We start from the raw sequence: 21,751 nt of genomic DNA, 5'->3' as shown, positions 1-21,751 counted from the left end.
TTCCAAAAGTGCATTAATCTTTGCCATGTTACATTTATTTAGTTAACTTGTGCTATGTGCTGTATTAACAAAAACATTAATGGCATTAATAAAAACACTAACACTGACAAGCTACACAATATCGTGTTCATAATCGAAGGCGATTCTTCTAATGAACGTGATATAGCATAGCTTGTCAGTTGATATAGCATAGCTTGTCAGTGTAACGGTTCTGTATATTAAATGCAGCTGGATAATTTTTATCTGAAAGCATGTGATGGAGATTTACCGGTACTATTAGATGAGATGTGCATGACAATCACATGTGATTTATCGTGCAGCCCTTGTTTGTTTATCACAAAGTACAAAGTAGGTGAGGAAAACTAGGGTGCCGGGTGTATTCAAAGCACTGCCATTACTGTCTAGAATGCAGGGAATGGTGCGCTGTGATTTTTTGAGCCAATATATCGCATTCTGCTTATGACCCTCTAGCACCGTTGAAAAACAGGGCCTGACATGGGTCAATATTAACTATTGTTCTTTTTTATATATTTTTTCGTACAAAAACAAATTTTTTATACAGACACAATGCTTTTTATAACCAATGTTATTCTAACTGTTTTCTCTTTTACTTTGTGATTCACACAGCCATCTCTGGATTTGGTAAAAAGTTCACCTCCTTGTGGTGAGGTAGTACAATTAAAGGTGGGTGCAGTTGGTTTTCAGTTATTAGACACTTACCATTGCCCATGTTGTAACTGTAATGAATATACATGTTTTTAAAATTATTTACAAAAAACAAATAATACCTGTGTGCATATGCGTGTGTGTTAGAGAGAGAATGAGAGAGAGAGTGAGAGAAAGAGAAAGAAAACAAAAGCAAGAGCAGCTAATTGAGTAGAGTGCATTGTAACAAGGTGCCATATTTTTATTTTTTTTTTTTGCTTCACAGTGATTATTCTTATTGTTTCGTGTTATTTTAGGGTGTTTAAAATGACACAGGATGTTTTTGCACTGGAAAAACCTATGAAGTTTCCCTATTATATTTTAATTTGAAGAGAAGACAACTCAAGAAAGAAAGTGAGAGGGAGATAAGCTGTCTGGTTGTTCTGGTAAGTACATGATCAAATTTCATATAGCATATTAGAGTTGGACGATTTGGTTACATCGGTAACCTCTTGATTACATATGTAACCTTATTTCCCTGAGTCAGTAGCTGCCATTAGGTGCACATCCGCTGGTGTGATGATTGAGTGAGACCTGTATCACACCGATTTATTGGCACATAGCATTAGTACTGCTCACTGTAGCATCGCTTCAACAGATGCCTTATGTATGTGTTTTCTTTATTATAGACAATCTGACAAAGACAACAAAGCTGAGATGAGCATGGCTGGATATGGTAATCAATGTTACATACATAACACATACATTTAAGAGATTCACTTTCACATATTTTCTTTGATGCTACATAAGTAGTTAATGCTATTGGAATGCTAAAACCAAAACCTTTGCTACGGCTACTGAATCAGGCACACTACTAGCCAGATTTATGCCACTGGCTTGTACAGTAAACATAAATCCACAAAGCTCAAACCCTCAAAGACAAAATCTGCAACCTCTCCTTCTCCTGAGTAAATGATTGTAAAACAACAGCCTGCCAGTGAAGCGAAGAAGAAAACACCTTGGGAAGGTTCGCAAGTTGTGACCTCTGCAAGGTACTAGACTAACTAAACAACATTTCCACTGTCGAGCTTAAACCGGGCCTACTTCTGGGGCTTGATCAAGCCTCGTCGGGGCTTCCTCGGGGCCAACGGCCATGGTATTTTGGCCCGATGAAAACCTTCGGCCAAAGCAGGCCAGCTGGGGCTTGAGCAGGGGTTATGAACAAGGTCAGAGTTTCTCCATGTCTGGAGAGCTCAGCGCTGCGGATCATTTCAGAAAGATAACAGCTTTAACACCAGTATTAAAGACTTTTTAAAATAAGCTGAGTTCAAAAATCACTCTTACTCAGCAGCGAGTGTTTGAAATAACTTGATCCAATGTGGATTGTAATCACTAAACAAGGCCAAAATATTTATAAGCGATGTAAAAGACTGTGCACGCTAAACATTAACGTTACAATAGTAAACATTGTAAATGCAACAAGGAGAAATCAGATGTCATCACAATTGTGTATTTATTTAGTAACATATTTTATCTGTCATAAGTCTTGTCTTGAGAGTTTAGCTCTGCGTAGCATATGTCATCAAATTATAATAATGATTTTTGTTCGGGAGCTTTTATAAAACTAGAACGCATCTGCACTGCGGACAATTTCAGAAAGCTAACAGCTATAACACCAGCATTAAACACTTTTTTAAATAAGTTGCTCAAAACTCACTTTCAGTCAGCAGCGAGTAGTATTTTAAATAACGCGATCCGATCCAATGTGGATTATAATCACGTAAACAAGGCAGAAATATTTTAAGCGATGTAAAAGACTGTGCATGCTAAACATGTTACCATAGGACATTTGATCTTCAGCCATTACTTACAGGTAATCGTTCATTTGAATCACATGCTATTACTGTAAACCATCCTGTTAAAATCCACTTTGTGGTTATTTATCGTCCCCCAGGTCAATTGGGAAACTTTCTGGAAGAGTCAGATGTGCTGCAATCAAACTTTCCTGAATATGGTACTCCTCTGGTACTGCTTGGTGACTTCAACATGCTCGCCTCATTTGATCTCAAGCGAGTGTCTACTACACCGACTCACAAATCAGGCAACGAACTGGACATCATCTACACGCGCTGTAGCTCTGTGGTCAACTCTTCAGTTGATTCACTGCACACCTCAGACCACTTCCTCATTACTGCTAGCCTATCACTTACTCCTGAAGTGGCACAAACTCCAACGCAGGTCACCTTTTGATGGAACCTACTCTCATTCTCTCCATCTCGCCTATCTTCTGTGGTTTCATCCTCGCTTCCTGCACTCTCTCAGTTTTCAGCTCTGGACACAAACAGCGCTACGGACATTCTTTGCTCCACCTTAACATCTTGCTTGGACAACTTTTGCCCACTGTTGTTGAGACCAGCACGCACCGCCCCATCTGCTCCCTGGCTGTCCAAGGTTCTCCATGAACATCGCTCTAAACTCAGGGCTGCAGAGAGGAAATGGCAGAAATCAAGAAACTCTACCGACCTCAGTATGTATCAGTCTCTCCTCTCTTCCTTCTCTGCAAATGTCTTCACGGCTAAAACATCCTACTACCACAACAAAATTAACAGCTTTTGTGACACTCTTCTTTTCTTAATCCTCCTCCATCTACTCTTACAGCGGAAAAGCTGTTTTTCTTCACAAATCAGACAAGAACCATAAGTGACCAATTCTTCACACCGCAGACGTCAGGAGAACTTCACATTGACCGACGCACACTCTTTCTCCTCCTTCTCCCCACTCTCAGAAACGGATGTCTCCAAACTTCTCCTGTCCAATCATCCTACTACTTGTCCACTTGATCCGATCCCCACTCACCTCCTTTAAGCGATCTCTTCTTCAGTCATACCTTCACTTACTCACATTATCAACTCCTCTCTTCCCTCTGGAATATTTCCCTCTGCATTTAAGAAGGCTCGGGTAAGCCCACTGCTCAAGAAACCATCTCTAAATCCAGCACTTCTTGAAAACTACAGACCGGTGTCCCTTTTTCCATTCGTTGCAAAGACACTTGAGCGAGCTGTGTTCAACTAGCTTTCTATGTTCCTTTTACAGAACAACCTCCTGGACAGCAACCAATCTGGCTTCAAAAGTGGCCACTCAACTGAGACTGCTCTGCTCTCGGTTACTGAAGCCCTGTGACTAGCAAAAGCAGCTTCAAAATCCTCAGTCCTCATCTTACTGCATCTGTCTGCTGTTTTGACTCCGTTAATCACCAGATTCTCTTGTCCACCCTCAGAAAGATGGGCATCTCTGGAACCACACTGTGTGTCTTGGAGGGGTGATGTTTCTAAGTCACCTTGCTACTGGGGTTCCTCAAGGTTCAGTACATGGACCACTTCTCTTCTCCATCTACATGACGTCATTAGGATCTGTCATTCAGAAGCATGGCTTTTCTTATCACTGCTATGCTGATGACACCCAACTCTACTTCTCATTCCAACCAGATGACCCCACGGTAGCTACTCGCATTTAAGCTTGTCTGAGCTTAACATTACAAAAACAGAACTCCTGGTGATTCCAGCTAACCCATTGCTTCATCACAACTTCTCTATACAGCTGGGTTCCTCAACCAGAAACCTAGGTGTTGTGATGGATCATCATTTAAGCTTCACAGACCACAGTGCTGCAACAACCCTGTCCTGCAGATTTGCCTTATACAACATTAGGAATATTCAACCCTTCCTGTCAGAGCAAGTCACCCAACTTCTTGTTCTCTCCAGACTGGACTACTGTAATGCTCTCCTGGTGGGCCTTCCTGCATGTATTGTCAAGCCTCTGCAATTGATCCAGAATGCAGCAGCAAAGGTTGTCTTCAATGAGCCAAAAATAGCTCATGTTACTCCTCTCCTCATCAGGTTGCACTGGCTACAAGTAGCCACTCACATCAAATTCAGGGTACTGATGCTTGCCTACAAGACGACCACTGGCATGGCACCAACATACCTAAACTCACTGGTTAAATTTTATGTGCCCTCCATAAGTTTGCGCTCTGCAAGTGAATGACACCTTGTGGTGCCATCCCAAAGAAGTTCAAAATCACTCTCATGGAACTTTTCCTGGACTGTGCGCAGCTGGTGTAATGACCTCCCAATCTCCATTCGTCATTCAGCTTTTCTCATTTTCAAGAAACATCTAAAGACTCATCTTTTTTTGCCAGCACTTAACCAACTAATACTAGCACTTTTCCTTCTTTTCTTGTCTTTTCATTTATATAAAAAAAAACCTGGCTATGCATTCTGTACTAGACTAACTGAGACTTGTTGTTGTTCTCTTGTTAACCTCTTGTTAACCTGACTGCTTCTATTGTTCTCATTTTTAAGTCGCTTTGGATAAAAGCGTCTGCTAAATGATTAAATGTAAATGACCGCTTGAAGAAATCATACGTCAGCTTCTTATTCTCTATCACAATCTTGTATTTATTTATTAACATCTTGGTTACATATGTAACCCTCATTCCCTGAAGGAGGGAACGGAGACGTTACGAATGGGATCTCGCCCGAGAGCCCAATCACCTTTGAGTGGTTCAAAACGAGCCAATGGTACACAAAGTACCTTGGTCTGTGGGATTTGCATCGTGAGGTCTGCCCCACAGAGTGGGTATATAAGGAGCAACTCACATTCAAGTCTTCGCTGAGGAGCCGAGCCAGTGACCCGGCAATTCAGCAGAAAAGCAATGTGGCAAGGGGACGTAACATCTCCGTTCCCTCCTTCAGGGAACGAGGGTTACATACGTAACCAAGACGTTCCTTTTCAGTCGGTCATGTTCGACATTACGAATGGGGTCCCTTACAAAATGCCACATGGCTGTCTTCCAGCAACCAGTGTGAGTGATAGCACCCTGTCGTAAAGCCAACACGAGTGAGGGCCTATAGCTCACACATAATACACTGGGTAGCATATTCCAGCTGAATGTATGCTAGCAGGCTGCCTGCCCGTGGGAGGACTTACAGAAGGCAGGAATCCACCAAGGTGATGATACATAAAAACTCTGAGGTACCCAGCCCGCAGGGTGGAAGTTTCAACGACAGAGCTGACAAGGGGCTTGACAAGAGAAAGACATATGCTGCAGAGAGACTTACTGTGGATATACACACGTGGGATTGCCCAGAAAGGGGAATCACAACACATGGAGGCACCTAGTCCCACACAGGGCTGACCAAGGGGCATGTACGCAAGTGTTGGACATTAACAGTGCTGGAGGAACCCAGGATTCTGACCGAGGAACTCACCTGAGGGGAATAGTGCACACATCCAGTCCACGGAGTGGAATGGCGCAGCAAGCGGATTGACACTGAGCAGGTCCTTACTGGCCCGAAGGGGCGAGTACCCAGGAGGACACGGGTTCTACACCGAGATTATAAAATCTTGCGAATGTGTTAGGTGTCTCCCAGCCCGCAGCTCTACAGTTGTCTGTTAGCGAGGCGCCATGTGCCAGCACCCAGGAGGAAGCTACACTCTTAGTTGAGTGAGCTCTCACCCCTAGGGGGCATGGCAGGTCTTGAGCCTGGGTCTCAAGATAACATGAGAGTTAGCCGGCCCGAATTTCAGGCACGCTTCGTCAACTGAAAATGCCTGCAGGTCCCCGACCCTCTTCACTGAAGCCAAAGCAGTCAGGAGCCCAGTTTTCAAAGATAAAAACTTTAGCTCAACTGAGAGCAAGGGTTCGAAGGGAGCTCTCTGCAGTGCAGATAGAACCACTGTGAGGTGAGACTTGCTGAGGGCGAGGCGGATTGAGCCTCCTTGCTCCTCTCAGGAACCTGATTATCAGATCGTGCCTCCCAAGAGACTTACCTTCAACAGGGTCATGGTGAGCCAAAATGGCGACCACATAGACCTTGAGGGAGGAAGGAGACAGCCTTCGTTCCAACCCCTCCTGAAGAAAGGAAAGCACTGACCCAATGGGACATTTCCAGGGGTCCTCACGCCGTGAAGAACACCAAGTGACGAAGAGGTTCCACTTCAAAGCATAGGCGTGTCTGGTGGACACGGCTCTAGCTGAAGTGATGATAGCTACCACCTGTGGTGGCAAGGTACCTAAACCTTCTGTGACCCGTCCAGGACCCACACATGTAGGTTCCACAGATCGGGATGTGGGTGCCAGAGGGTGCCCCGTCTCTGAGAAGAAGGTCCTGGCCAGGGAGGGGCTGTCGCGAGGAGTACAAGTTCGTGGAACCAGGTCCGGCCAGGCCAAAAAGGCGCAACCATGAGGACCTGCTCCTCGTCCTCCCTGATCTTGCACAGCATCTGTGCAAGAAGGCTCACTGATGGTTGATGTACGCTATGGTCGCAGTGTTGTCCATACGGACCAGAACGTGCTTGTCCTTCAGCAGGGCCCTGATGCAATGCAGAGCAAGCCGTACTGCTGGTAATTCAATTAAATTCAAGTTTATTTGTATAGCGCTTTTTACAATACAAATCGTTACAAAGCAACTTTACAGAAAATTATATTTCTACAATATTATATTATATTATATATAATATATTATATTATATTATATTTCTACAATATCTAGTAGTAGCTCATGGTGGTGACTGTCAGTTTGTGTACATTTGACAGGATTTTTAGAAAAAAAAAATAATACAAGATGTAGTCAGCTAGACGATGAACATTATTAATATTATTAATTAATAATTATTATATGATGCAGTCACACATGTAGCAATAATTGTTAGTTCTGTTTGTTGATTCAGGGTTAGCATCAGGGTCCTCTGAGGGTCAGCATCGTCTCTTCTCAGGTGTTCTGGATCCAGACTGGAGCTTGTGTAAATCCTAGTTACCACGGGATGTAAATCCCATGGCAAAACATAGAAACAAAATAGAGACATCATTAGCATAGCTGCTGATCCAACAAAGTAAATTAGTTTAACCCAAGCTAATGAATAAAGATGAACATTTGATCAGATGCAACTACACTCACAATTTAAGATATACATTATTCGAATGCTTGGCGAAAGAGATGCGTTTTTAATCTAGATTTAAACAGAGAGAGTGTGTCTGAACCCCGAACATTATCAGGAAGGCTATTCCAGAGTTTGGGAGCCACATGTGAGAAAGCTCTACCTCCTTTAGTGGACTTTCCTAACCTAGGAACTTCCAAAAGTCCATCATTTTGTTAACTTAGGGTGTGTGATGGGTTGTAGCGTGGTAGAAGGCTAGTTAGGTATGCAGGAGCTAAACCATTTAAGGCCTTATAGGTAAGTAATGATACTTTGTAACTGATACTGAACTTAATAGGTAGCCAGTGCAGAGACTGTAAAATTGGGGTAATATGATCATATTTTCTTGACCTCGTAAGGACTCTAGCTGCTGCATTTTGGACTACCTGTAGCTTGTTTATTGACGAAGCAGGAAAACCACCTAGAAGTGCATTACAATAGTCCAGTCTAGAGGTCATAAATGCATGAACTAGCTTTTCTGCATCAGAAACAGATAACATCCTTCGTAGCTTGGCAATGTTTCTAAGATGGAAGAATGCAGTTTTTGTAACAACTCGAGGCAGTTGACATGCCACTGAAGTCGGGGTCTTGTTCAGGAGCCTGACACAGCATGCACGTTGCACATGGCACCCCAGCTTGTGACAGAGGCATCTGTTGACACAACAACATGTCTGGACACTGGTTCTAGGGGCACGCCGGCCCGTAGAAATGAGGGGTCCAACCACAGGGTGAAGTTTCGGCAGCAGGCCGGAGTGATGGTCACCCAGAGCATGCCTTGTTGCCATGCCCATCTCGGGACTCGGTTGTGAAACCAGTGCCGAAGCGGTCTCATATGGAGTAACCCGAGCGGTATGACCACCGCCGTGGATGCCATATGCCCCAGGAGCCTCTGAAACAGTTTCAGTGGAACCGCTCTCTTGCCCTCGAATTGTCTCAGGCAATTCAGCATTTCGTTCGCTCATTCGTAAGCCGCGTGAACATGGGGACCGAGTAGTTGAGGATACGGACACCTTGTTCCCTGAGAGGAGCCAGGGCTCCCTCTGCGACCTTCGTAAAGACGCGGGGAGACAGGGCCAACCCGAATAGGAGAACCTTGTAGTGATATGCCTGCCCCTCAAAAGCAAAACGAAGAAACAGTATGTGTCGAGGAAGAATGGAGACATGAAAGTACGTGTCCTTCAGGTCGATCGCTGCAAACCAATCCATCGGACGAATGCATTTGGAAATGCGCTTGGGCATTAGCATCTTGAACGGGAGTCTATGCAGAGCTCAGTTCAAGGCACGCAGGTCAAGGATTGGACGTAACCCACCTGTCTTCTTGGGTACTATGAAGTAAGGGCTGTAAAAGCCGGACTTCATGTCGGCTGGAGGGACCGGCTCTATCGCGCCCTTTGCCAGCAGGGTCGCGACCTCCATGCACATGATAAGGGCATCTTTGCCCACCATCGTCGCGCAGAGACCCCAAAACCCGGGCGAACTGAGTCGCGTAGCCGAGCCTGAGCGTCCGGATGAGCCAGCGGGAAGGCCTGGGGAGCTCTAGCCATGCTCCCAGAAACAGAACCAGTGGGGTCAAGGGGACTACAGGCGTACCCATGGTTGGGCAGCGTGGTGGAGCAGACAGTCCCGGCATGGGAGTCATTGCGTCCCTTAATAGGGGCAGAGTGCGGGCACTTGTCTGACTCTAAGTAGCAAAGAGGGCATGAGAAGGCGAAGCGTTCTCGAGACGGCTTTGCATGGAAACTGGCATGAGGAGAGGAGAACGAGCGCAGCGAGGAAGCACGTCGCCAACTGTCGTTCGTGGCCTCTTGGGACCCGGAGGTAGAGGAAACAGCTCTTTTAGTGAAAGAAGTCTTTCAGAGGAGTTGAAGCACTCAGGGGAACATGGGAATTGTCGCATGAAACCCTGACGAACCACTGAATCGCGCCGTCACATCAACACCAGCTCTTGCTTGTAGCACTCCAGTGAAAGCAGCATGCGATGTGCTCGGCTCCGAAGCGAAAGCTTGAATGCGAGTTGCTCCTTATATACCTGCTCTGCGGGGCAGAGCTCGCGATGCAAATCCCGCAGACCGAGGTACTTTGTGTACCATTGGCTCATTTTGTACTACTTGAAGGTGATTGGGCTCACGGTCGAGATCCCATTCGAAACGTCGAACATGACCAACTGAAAGGGAACTTATATTATCTGTCATAAGTCTCGTCTCGAGAGTTTAGGTGCACCGCCATCATTAAAATATAATAATGTTTTTATTCAGGAACAAAACAAAAATAGAGATATTATCCTTCATTCTAAATGTGACGTATAGGCAACTGTGGCTACAAATAAACAGAAACCGCCTCGACTGAATAGGCAGGCTATTTTCATAAGCATTAAAAATAAATAAATAAATAAATAAAATATCAATACCGCAATACCTCAAATAAAAGCCGGGCCTTTATTTACCTGAACTGCAGAAGGTAACAGGCTTTTATTTGAAGCAGGCTTTTATTAGAGGCAGGCCTTTATTTCTAATTCCATCTGTTTGATAAGTAATTATTTTAAATAACCCATTTTAAATTAAAAGCAATAGCGTTCCAGTGGACAGAGATCATAAAATTAGAACAGAATCAATCACCAAAAGAATCTGTTCGGTTCAGATGCAATCTGTGTCAGTCTCCTTCATGCTGAATCACACATGCGCAGTATCCTCACCTCTTCGGTTCTCGAATCGGATGCTTCCGACAGAAACGGTTCTCGATTCAGTGTACTTGTGATGCAAAAACCAATGCAACCGGTTCTAGACTTGAGAACGAGAAACGCTCCAGCAGTGGGCATGCACATTCATTATCTGGCTCTGCTGCACAAATTTTCATTGATGCTTTTGAATTTGAATATTTAACAAAGCATGCAAACAAACGGGCGCTCTTATCATATTCATTTTGTGATCACACTAGTTCCAGTGACTTATTTCTTAGTTTTCTTAGTATTCTCTTTTTCTGAGAAGTGATGAGGTTGCATGATGTTGTTCCTGAGAGTCGTGTAAAGGGTGTGCTTTCTTCAGGCCCTGACTGTGGAAACCCTGCGCTATTCTGGCCTGAGGCTATTAGCCCCGCCCGGCCCATTTTAAGCCCTGGCTTGCACTGGCCCGACAGTGGAAATGCGGCTAATGAGCTAAATCCTAACATAAAAAGCTCACTGTCAAAGCATGCATTTCACTAGTTCTCTTAAAAGTCAGCAAGAGAACCTTCTTGAGAGTCAAAAGCTGATCCAAGACTTATTCTAGAGACTCACATGGAGGTCCATTCAAAGGCTCCAGTGCCGTAGAGAAGTCCCAAGCAAAATATCAGAAAGTCTAGCAGGAAGCATCCCCAAAATCAAAGCATCTAGCAGGATGTTTTCTTTCCTTAGCCAGAGATAGCATTCAGTCCAAACACACCATCGAAAGACCAATAGTATTAGCCATGTACTTAGTATCACAAAGCAATTTCTCAGATTGCCTTGATTGATTTGATTGCTTCAGGGAACAAGCAGTCAATGCTTCCATCTTATTCAGGATCTTCAGCTGGGAACCCTTCAGGACTGCCATGGTGTGCAACAGCATACTTGCTCAACCAGCAGCTATACAGGACTTTCTGATCAAAGCAGACATTGTCCTACACAGTTTGAACAGTATATTAGGCCTCAATTTCCATAAGAGTGCTGACAATGGTGAGAGATGAGCCACTAATGTCTGTTCCATATCCAGCATCTCTGAATAACCCCTGTTTAGCCATCTTAAAAATGGACTGTGAGATCTTACAATAGATCCTATAATCACAGCAGTGGCTTGCAGAGCAAATATGGGCCTGCTAACAACCACTCATCCAGCTTGGAGTGAGCCCCTGGCTGGACAGACTCATCCCAATCCAGTTTAAGCCTGTCTACAGCATGATAAATTACATGCAAAAGCTCTGTATAAGTTAAAGAAGGGCAAAGGGCAGTCTGAACTCCTCAAAGTCAGATGTGGTGGCAGATAGCACATTAAATCTACAAGAGATCACTTTTTTCTGAACTCGGGCACAAATCGTCATATGCAAACTCCACTGAGACATATCAAGCATGCAATCAGGAGAAAGCAAGAGAGAGAAAACTGAAGCTTTGTGCTCCATAGATTCAGGCTGAAATGCCAGCCCATGTGGTGCCTCAGAAAGCTGCAGATCAAGCAACAGTGAGAAGAGACAGTTTCTAGAAATATCTGCCAATAAACTATGATTGTGTGATTGTATATGGGCTTAAGCCAATCGTCACACCAGCAACTAAACAGCGTTGAAGTGAATCTATGGATGCGTTTACACTTAGCATTAACATGCGACCTGTATCTGGACGTTGTCCACATACACATTGAAAAGACAAGTGAAAAAGCACTTCTGATCGGAATGTGTCCTGGTCCAGAGGTAGTCGAGGACACATTTTGATCGGATCTCAGTGAAATGACATGGACGACACACAAAACTCTCTCGCAAACTGTCCGAAGAGAGATGGAGAACACCAATGTGGGACACTAGTTAGACTCCTACACTTATCTTTGATTTATAAAATACCCCACGACTGAAAATGCTTTTTAAAGAAAACCCACCACTTCAGATTGACTTTGCACTGGGCCATTCTCTGTAGACTTATTTAAATATTGTGCGGGAAAGATAGATACGTACGATCGGTTATCCAGACAAAATAAGTCAGTTGATGTTGCCAAGTGTAAACATGCCATGTTCTGATTGACTGATGATCTGATCTGCTTGATAGGATCACAGTGATTGCATGTTAATACCAAGTGTAAATGCAGCCTATGAAAGATAAACAAAACCATTCCATGACATGACATTATGAGTAATTTTATATCATATTTTATGCAATTTTTTATAACATATACAACAACTGAATTTGTATTGTTTGTTTGTGTGTGTTTTAAAGCCAACCAGGACTGGAATCACAGGACTTTAGGTCTGGGTCATAAAACAAAGGCGACAACACTGTTGGCTCTGAAAGTTGGACAGTAAGTGACTTTATAATTTGAAATTCTGAAATATATAAATACAGTCTTAATCAGGAGTTGGCAGCGAGACTAAATCAAGTCACTCATTCACTTACACTAAAACTTTTTCACACTGTCCATCCACTTTAAAATACATGCTTTATTCGCATGGAGGTGTAAAAAGTAATAAAAAAATGTATTTAATTATCTGGCCAAAAAAATACTTGAAAAAAAAGGATAACTTTTTTATATATATTAGTGGTGGTGGTGGTAAATATCGCCGTTAATCTATTCTCAAAGTTGGGTTGGGAGCTGGGTCTATACTACGTGAGCTATGATGACTTTCACCTTGATATTTTAGCGTGGATGTATACCTAGCTGAATATGTAGGGGGCGAGAACAAGTCTTTAAACCTGTGTGTATACCTACTGTGAAATTACCACATCAAACGTGACGTGCTAACATGGATGCAGCTGAATCCGCCGACATAAATTCAGATATAAATGTAATTAAAAAAATATATAAATAATTATTGATTTTCAAATATTGCACCTGTCAAACATAGTCTATTTTGCCGTCAATACTGTTGGTGGTGTCCTTTATCAGTAGGCTTTATATTAATGCTCAACATGAAGTTTAGATATTGTTGTCGTGAAGACAAGAGCCTGGACTGTCCGCGGCCTCCCTCTATGTCACCTACAGCATCAGCAGCAGCGCGTCAGCGCCGCGTCAGGCACAATTCAAAACAGAAAACGCAATGCAGGCGCCACACAACTGACAGCAGAAGAAACGCACGCTCACGCCACGCAGCCAGTGTGTCACCGGACTTAGTTTACAGCTTTCTCAAGCACTTTGTGATGCATTTTGGAAACAAGAGCCCTTGGTCTAATGCACCACCTGTCTTAAAGAAACCCATTCTAAAAGACTTACTTTTAGTCATTATTTTATTTGGGTAGCACACATATTCTGAATGCCTTCGGCAGAATTAAAATGAGCCATTTTAATCTAGATTAATCTAGATTAATCCCAAGATTACAGTTAGATTTATCTAGATTTTAAAAAATTAATCTACGCCCACCTCTAATATATATATATACACACACACACATATATATATATATATATACTTGTTAGCCTGCACCAGAACGCCCGCATCCTCAATGACCCCTCAACTCGCACGTGTCAATGTTTACGAATAGATTAAATGAAACGGGGACAAATTTAATCTTGACAAACTATATCACATTATAAAGATCTAAGCCTCAAGCATCTACGACAGATCGCTGTTTTTCAATGGAAAGCTTATAAAGACTGTATTTGCTATATTTGTGTAAGCAGTACATATCAAAACATGAAGAATGAAAATGCAGTACAAACCAGATTCATTGTAATAATGAGACATAAACACACCCACAGCTGTAAATCCCGGTTTAGTTAAAAAGGTAAGGATTCACTGAATGAAATCTCATGAAGCATGTTTAGTCCAATGAAGTAATAACGTTGTAATATGGATGATAATTCCTTTGTTTACATTTCAATTCCTCAGGGACAGTAATGTTTATGTCCGTTATGGAATAAGTCACAGTCAGAATCTGCGTCTTGGTAGTAAAAAAAAACATGGTTTTGTCACGTGCAGTGTCACAAACAGAATGAGACGATCCACAAAAAAAACAAAACAAAAAAAAAACAAAGTGAAAAGCAAAAGATTATACATTTGAATTCTGTAAATAGCACAAATAAATAAATAGAATGGACATACAAATTCAAACAGGCCCACTGGTACAACCTGCACTGGGGCCCCGCAATCCCCAGTTACAGCCCTGCTGGGGATCTGTCTCTGGGGGTCATCTATTTGTCTTGGTCTCCGCTGACATTCAGGGCTGTCGAAGTCATCTCTAGGAGCTTATGCACTATCTGGTCTGGATACTTACTGGATCTGGGTGACTGCAGTGACCCTCTGATCTGGATACAGACTGGAACTGGTGGCTACGGTGACCTCCGAATAAGAGCAAAACAGATTAATATTAGCGTAGATGCCATTCTTCTAACGATGTAGCAACTACATTGTGATTTATGAGAAGTGTTGCCGGTTCCGGTTGTCCTAATTATTGCATCTTAAAAATCCTTTAAAGGGACACTGAGTAGGAATTACTCCCATCTAGTGGTGAAATTGTATTTTGCATTCAAACTAATTTTGCTCTCCAGCGCCTCGCTTTTTCAAATGCGCGTTGCATCTACGGTAGGTGATATGTACCAAAAAGCTTTGACAGGATGTATTCTAATAGCATTTCGTCGAGTTTTCCTTCAGGTGAACAGGTGTGTTATTTCAAACAAACTGCAACATGACAACTAACAAACGAATGTTACAGTATGAATTACTGACAGTGGAAAACATGAAATATTGTAATTAGTAGTTATGTCTAATTTATTCGTTATATTTTCTGAATTATATGCATTGTTAGATATAAAAAAAATACTATAATATAGACTGTAACACTGACTTACCTGTCAAGAAGAAAACTGGCCACTTCAGCGTCTCTTTTGAAATCTTTATCAAGCATTAGCTCTTTCCACCTAGAAAAAGCTTCCCCTCTTGTTTTCTGTAATCTACCGTCACGTTTCCTTTTACGTTCTATTTTTGACTGTTTTGGCGACGATGTTTTCTTCTCCTGTGGCGCGGCATATGTATGGTCCATAATAAGAATGCAATCCAGACTTTTAAACTTGCCGGTGCAGTTTCAAGCGCCTCTCACTGCTCTGCACCTGCGTTTCTGGCTCTGACCGAAAACGCGCTGTGGAAACGCGTTGGCTTAGTACTTTTTGTCCCTCTCTGCTATTATAGTTTTGCAAGATGGCGGAACTACATGGAAGCCTCCGTCAACCTACCCGTCCCATGTATATAAAGATAATAAATTCTTCATTTACAAGGATTAGTTTAAACATTGGCATAGGTATTTGTACACCATTGAGGGCATATTTATGAATAAAAATATTGATTTTAGATAATAAAATACCTAAAATGTTACTTATTGTCCCTTTAATGGATTTGAATATTAGAAATGTGTTGTCCTGTTATGTGTAAGCTAGGATAAAGAGATTGGTCTTTGATCTAGATTTAAACTGACAGAGTGTGTCTGCCTCCTGAACAATATTAGGTAGGTTAGGTAGGTCAGAGTTTTGGCACTGAATTGAAAAAGGATCTGCTGCCCGCAGTTGATTTTGATATTCTAGGTATTATCAAATTGCCAGAGTTTTGAGAATGCAGAGGACGTGGAGGACTAATTTAACAAGAGCTCATTCAAAATACGAGGTGCTGAACCACTCTGGGCTTTATAAGTAATAAGCAAGATTTTAAAATATATACAACGTTTAATAGGGAGCCAGTGCAGTGTTGACCGAACGTAATGTTGCTGTTCTGTTGTAAGGAATTTTAAAGATTTCTAAATGCATCTACTTTCGGAAGGCCAAATAAAGTGCTTTTCATTTGTCTAGAAACACAGAGTTATCTCCCTGACATGGCTGCTGGCTCAACACTAACTGCGGTTACTGAAACCACGCCTTCTTTCTTTGTGTGAACATTTGGGCTGTATTATGCAAATATTTCCACATCATGACGTAGACATGTGGGGACGTGTTTGAACGAGCCATTTTAGGGTGCCTGGCAGAGTAAAGAATATACTTTGATAAAGAATAAATATATCGTCTCGGTTACATAGTACGTAACCCTCGTTCCCTGATGGAGGGAACGGAGACGTTATGTCGTACGACATATGGGGTCTCACTTGGGAGGCCAATCATCTCTGAGTTTAAGAGAAAACGCTAATGAAAATTGGCTAGAGGATTTAACATACCTGAGCCACTCCCCGTGCCAACAGGTATAAATAGGGCGACAGGTGCTTCCACTCATTAGGTTTTACGCTGAGGAGCCGAGAATGTGTCCCGGCAACAGCGAGCGGTTCAAGGTTGTGGCATGGGGACATAACGTCTCCGTTCCCTCCATGAGGGAACGAGGGTTACGTATGTAACCGAGACGTTCCCTATCTGTCGGTCACTACGAGTTATGTCGAATGACAAATGGGGTCCTATGGAAAATACCACAACCTGAACACTGTCACAACCCTGTGGCGCTGCAATTGTCGACAAGCCCTGGCGTGCCACAAAAGCTACACTTAAGGTCGTAACCTTCCCAAAGCCCCAGCGCAAATTCACTGACCTTGGTACCGAAGAGGCCAAAGGGAGAGTACATCGCTGCTGGAGAAGGCCACACTGCTGTTCCGCCCACACAAAGTTAGTGGAAGGGATTTCAACCTTCGGAGAAAGATTGCTTCAAATCTTCCTTCTTTGTTCTTACAGCTTGGCAAGACGATGGGGAAGCGAGCCTTAGGAAAAGGTCGCTACGCAGACCACATCCTACCCGTAGGGAGGTGACGTGTGGAGATACTGATATGGACTGGCCTGGGGGGCAGTACTACATATGGAATGGGCCTCTGAGGCAGGTCTTACTTTAGAGTAGGGATGGAACAGCTGCCAGAAGAGACTGACGGAGCGGGTCTGTCAAGGGAAGACACGGGTTTGCCAAGAGGGAAACCTTACCATGGAAGAATACACATATGGGATTACCCATAGGGAATCAAGCGATATGAACACCTAGCCCAGTACAGGGGCTGACCGGAACTCCGGGCATGCTAACACCAGTACTGGGCCTGGCGACAGACTGCTCTGCCAAGTCTGACTGCTGAGGATGCTGGAGGATGCTCAACCAGTGTGCCCCAACCGGGGTACTCTACTGGGAGAAGAAAGGCGCTCGCATCCCTGTGTTAGGGGGAATAGGACAGCAAGCGTGACACCCAGCCAGCCCTTCTCGCTAATTTACCTGTAACACAACACACGGGAAAAAAATGGCTCTACACGAAGGTTGCAAGACCTTGCGAAGGTGTTAGGTGTCGCCCAGCCGACAGATGCCTGCCAGAGAGGCGCCATGCGCCCAACGCATAAGAGGAGGCCACACTCCATTGGAGGTGGGCCTTCACCCCCATGGGGCACGGCTTGCCTTGGGAATGGAACGCCAAGGTGATGGCATCCACTATCCAGTGGGCCTTGTCCTTCTGCTGACCTCCAAAGCAGACCAGGAGCTGCTCAGAGCTTCTGAAGCTCTGGGTGCGGTCCACGTATATGCGAAGCGCTCTTACGGGACACAGCAACGCCAAGGCTGGATCTGCCTCCTCCAGGGGCAGCGCTTGCAGGTTCACAACCTGGTCTCGGAAGGGAGTGGTGGGAACCTTGGGCACGTATCCTGGCCGGGGTCTCAGGACAACATGAGAGTAGGCCACCCGAACACAAGGAACTCTTCACTTACCGAAAATGCTTGGAGGTCCCCGACCCTCTTGATGGAAGTGAGCGTGATCGGGAGCGCTGTCTTGAGAGACAGGAACTTACGCTCGCATGAATCCAGCGGCTCAAAGGGACCCCTCTGAAGTCCCGCCAGGACAATAGAGAGGTCCCAGGAGGGAATCAGTGAACAGACTCCACTTCTGAGCATAGGCCTGCCTCGTAGAGGGGGCTCTAGCCTGAGTTATAGTGTCTACCACCGCTGGTGGCAGATCACTTAGGGGTGCCAAATGGTGCCAAGCCCCTGAGAGAGAAGGTCCCTCCTCAGGGGAATGCACCAGGGAGGGGCTATCACGAGGAGCATGAGTTCCGGAAACCAGGTCCGGGTGGGCCAGTAAGGCGCAACCAACAGGACCTGTCCCTCGTCCTCCCTGACTTTGCACAGCATCTGTGCGAGGAGGCTCACTGTTGGAAACGCATACTTGTGTAGTGCCAGAGGCCAGCTGTGTGCCAGTGCATCAATGCCAAGGGGGGCCTGGGACAGGGAATAGTACAGCTGGCAGTGGGAGGACTCGTGGGAAGCAAACAGGTCTACCTGGGCCTCCCCAAATCGACTCCAGATCAGCTGGACCGTCTGGGGGTAGAGTCGCCATTCCCCGGGAAAGGTGAGCTGTTGTGAGAGCACGTCGGCTGCACGATTGAGCTCCCCCAGGATGTGGATAGGGCACAGCAACTTGAGCCGCGTCTGACTCCAGAGGAGGAGATGACAGGCGAGTTGAGACATGCGACGTGATCGTAGACCGCCCTGTCGGTTGATGTACGAAACAGCCGCAGTGTTGTCCGTGCGGACCAACACGTGCCTGTTTCAACTTCCCATTAGGATAATTTCCCTCCAGCTGTTTCTCATCCTGCCTCATTATCTTGGCTACTTCTACCCTCTCTTTTTCCTGTCTCATTGTCAGATTGTTTGATGTCACCTATGAGTTTTGACCATTGGCGTCTGCACGTTAGTGTTGTCCTGTCCTGTGAGTAGCTCTCTACCACTTCTGGAATTACTCTGTGCTCACCATTTGCACCCACAGAACCTTACCTGCTGAGAGTTGCTTCGGCTTTCCCGCTCTGCAAGCACCGACTGCCGGCTCCTTCGTGAGTCCTGAAAGCCTCCACCTCACCAGTCTGCTTGTCACCACTGCCACAGAGGTCGTCTCAGTTTATTTGTGCTACACAGTCTACGGGTCATCTTCTGTTTGTCTATTTCTCCTACGCCTTTGTTGGAATACCTGTGGCCAAACTTTGTTTCATTAAAAGACAGTTTTGATTGCACTCGCATTTGAGTCCTCTCTCTCTATCCATTATCATCACACACTAAGGTGTCATGTTCCTGAGTTTAATCTACTTAGGGCTCATGTTCTGCTTTTGGGATGCCTCTGAAATGTGCAGCTGTGTGGCTGGTAACACCAAATATTCGATTAAATTTCGATTAAATTCACTTCAAGTTTATTTGTATAGTGCTTTTCACAATGTAAATTGTTCGCAAAGCAGCTTTACAGAAAATTAAAGTTTCTACACTAATATTTAGTAGTAGCTTATCGGTGGTGACTATCTCAAGTTAATGTTCATATGGCAGAAATCAAAGCAGTTAGTTAATGTCATGTAATCAAACAAACGGTGAACATTATTAACAGCAATGATTATATGTTGCAATCTAATCAAGTGTTGACTAGAGTGGCTAGAATCAGCTCCGGTTGGTGTATCAGAACTGTTCAATCACCTTTATTTATATAGTGCTTTAAACAAAATACATTGCGCCAAAGCACTGAACAACATTCATTTGGAAAACAGTGTCTCAATAATGCAAAATGATAGTTAAAGGCAGTTCATCATTGAATTCATTGATGTCATCTCTGTTCAGTTGAAATAGTGTCTGTTTTAATTTGCAATCAAGTCAACGATATCGCTGTAGATGAAGTGACCCCAACTAAGCAAGCCAGAGGCGACAGCGGCAAGGAACCGAAACTCCATCGGTGACAGAATGGAGAAAAAAACCTTGGGAGAAACCAGGCTCAGTTGGGGGGCCAGTTCTCCTCTGACCAGACGAAACCAGTAGTTCAATTCCAGGCTGCAGCAAAGTCCGATTGTGCAGAAGAATCATCTGTTTCCTGTGGTCTTGTCCTGGTGCTCCTCTGAGACAAGGTCTTTACAGGGGATCTGTATCTGGGGCTCTAGTTGTCCTGGTCTCCGCTGTCTTTCAGGGCAGTAGAGGTCCTTTCTAGGTGCTGATCCACCATCTGGTCTGGATACGTACTGGATCCGGGTGACTGCAGTGACCCTCTGATCTGGACACAGACTGGATCTGGTGGCCACGGTGACCTCGGAACAAGAGAGAAACAGACAAATATTAGCGTAGATGCCATTCTTCTAATGATGTAGAAAGTACGGTGTTATGTGAAGTGTTCCGGTTCCAGTTTACCTAATTAATGCAGCCTAAAAATCCTTTAACGGATTTGGATATTAAAAGCATATTAGTATGTTATGTGTATGCCAGGTTAAAGAGATGGGTCTTTAATCTAGATTTAAACTGCAAGAGTGTGTCTGCCTCCCGAACAATGTTAGGTAGGTTATTCCAGAGTTTAGGCGCCAAATAGGAAAAGGATCTGCCGCCCGCAGTTGATTTTGATATTCTAGGTATTATCAAATTGCCTGAGTTTTGAGAACGTAGCGGACGTAGAGGAGTATAATGTAAAAGGAGCTCATTCAAATACTGAGGTGCTAAACCATTCAGGGCTTTATAAGTAATAAGCAATATTTTAAAATCTATACGATGTTTGATAGGGAGCCAGTGCAGTGTGGACAGGACCGGGCTAATATGGTCATACTTCCTGGTTCTAGTAAGAACTCTTGCTGCTGCATTTTGGACTAGCTGTAGTTTGTTTACCAAGCGTGCAGAACAACCACCCAATAAAGCATTACAGTAGTCTAACCTTGAAGTCATAAATGCATGGATTAACATTTCTGCATTTGACATTGAGAGCATAGGCCGTAATTTATATATATTTTTGAGATGGAAAAATGCAGTTTTACAAATGCTAGAAACGTGGCTTTCTAAGGAAAGATTGCGATCAAGTAGCACACCTAGGTTCCTAACTGATGACGAAGAATTGACAGAGCAACCATCAAGTCTTAGACAGTGTTCTAGGTTATTACAAGTAGAGTTTTTAGGCCCTATGATTAACACCTCTGTTTTTTCTGAATTTAGCAGTAAGAAATTACTCGTCATCCAATTTTTTATATCGACTATGCATTCCATTAGTTTTTCAAATTGGTGTGTTTCACCGGGCTGCGAGGAAATATAGAGCTGCGTATCATCAGCATAACAGTGAAAGCTAACACCATGTTTCCTGATGATATCTCCCAAGGGTAACATATAAAGCGTGAAGAGTAGCGGCCCTAGAACTGAGCCTTGAGGTACTCCATACTGCACTTGTGATCGATATGATACATCTTCATTCACTGCTACGAACTGATGGCGGTCATATAAGTACGATTTAAACCATGCTAATGCACTTCCACTGATGCCAACAAAGTGTTCAAGTCTATGCAAAAGAATGTTGTGGTCAATTGTGTCAAACGCAGCACTAAGATCCAATAAAACTAATAGAGAGATACACCCACGATCAGATGATAAGAGCAGATCATTTGTAACTCTAAGGAGAGCAGTTTCAGTACTATGATACGGTCTAAATCCTGACTGGAAATCCTCACATATACCATTTTTCTCTAAGAAGGAATATAATTGTGAGGATACCACC

At 43.9% G+C, this 21,751-nt stretch overlaps 1 protein-coding gene across 6 annotated transcripts in view; it reads left to right on the top strand.

Moving 5' to 3' along the window:
• bsna (bassoon presynaptic cytomatrix protein a) overlaps positions 1–21,751 on the top strand; it is a 126,042-nt gene that overhangs the window by 96,377 nt on the left and 7,914 nt on the right. For 5 of the 6 annotated variants that reach the window (XM_026270699.1, XM_026270698.1, XM_026270703.1 and 2 more), the window contains 4 exons: positions 628–684; positions 963–1,091; positions 1,335–1,381; positions 12,554–12,635. In XM_026270699.1, the coding sequence (XP_026126484.1) occupies positions 628–668 (41 nt within the window). In that variant the 3' untranslated portion in view covers positions 669–684; positions 963–1,091; positions 1,335–1,381; positions 12,554–12,635. The remainder of the gene's footprint in view (positions 1–627; positions 685–962; positions 1,092–1,334; positions 1,382–12,553; positions 12,636–21,751) is intronic. The other variant, XM_026270700.1, reaches the window with a different exon arrangement.

Source organism: Carassius auratus, chromosome 8 (genome assembly GCF_003368295.1).
Source record: "Carassius auratus strain Wakin chromosome 8, ASM336829v1, whole genome shotgun sequence".
In the NCBI taxonomy this organism is placed as follows: domain Eukaryota; kingdom Metazoa; phylum Chordata; class Actinopteri; order Cypriniformes; family Cyprinidae; genus Carassius; species Carassius auratus.
This window is presented reverse-complemented; position numbering and strand designations above follow the sequence as displayed.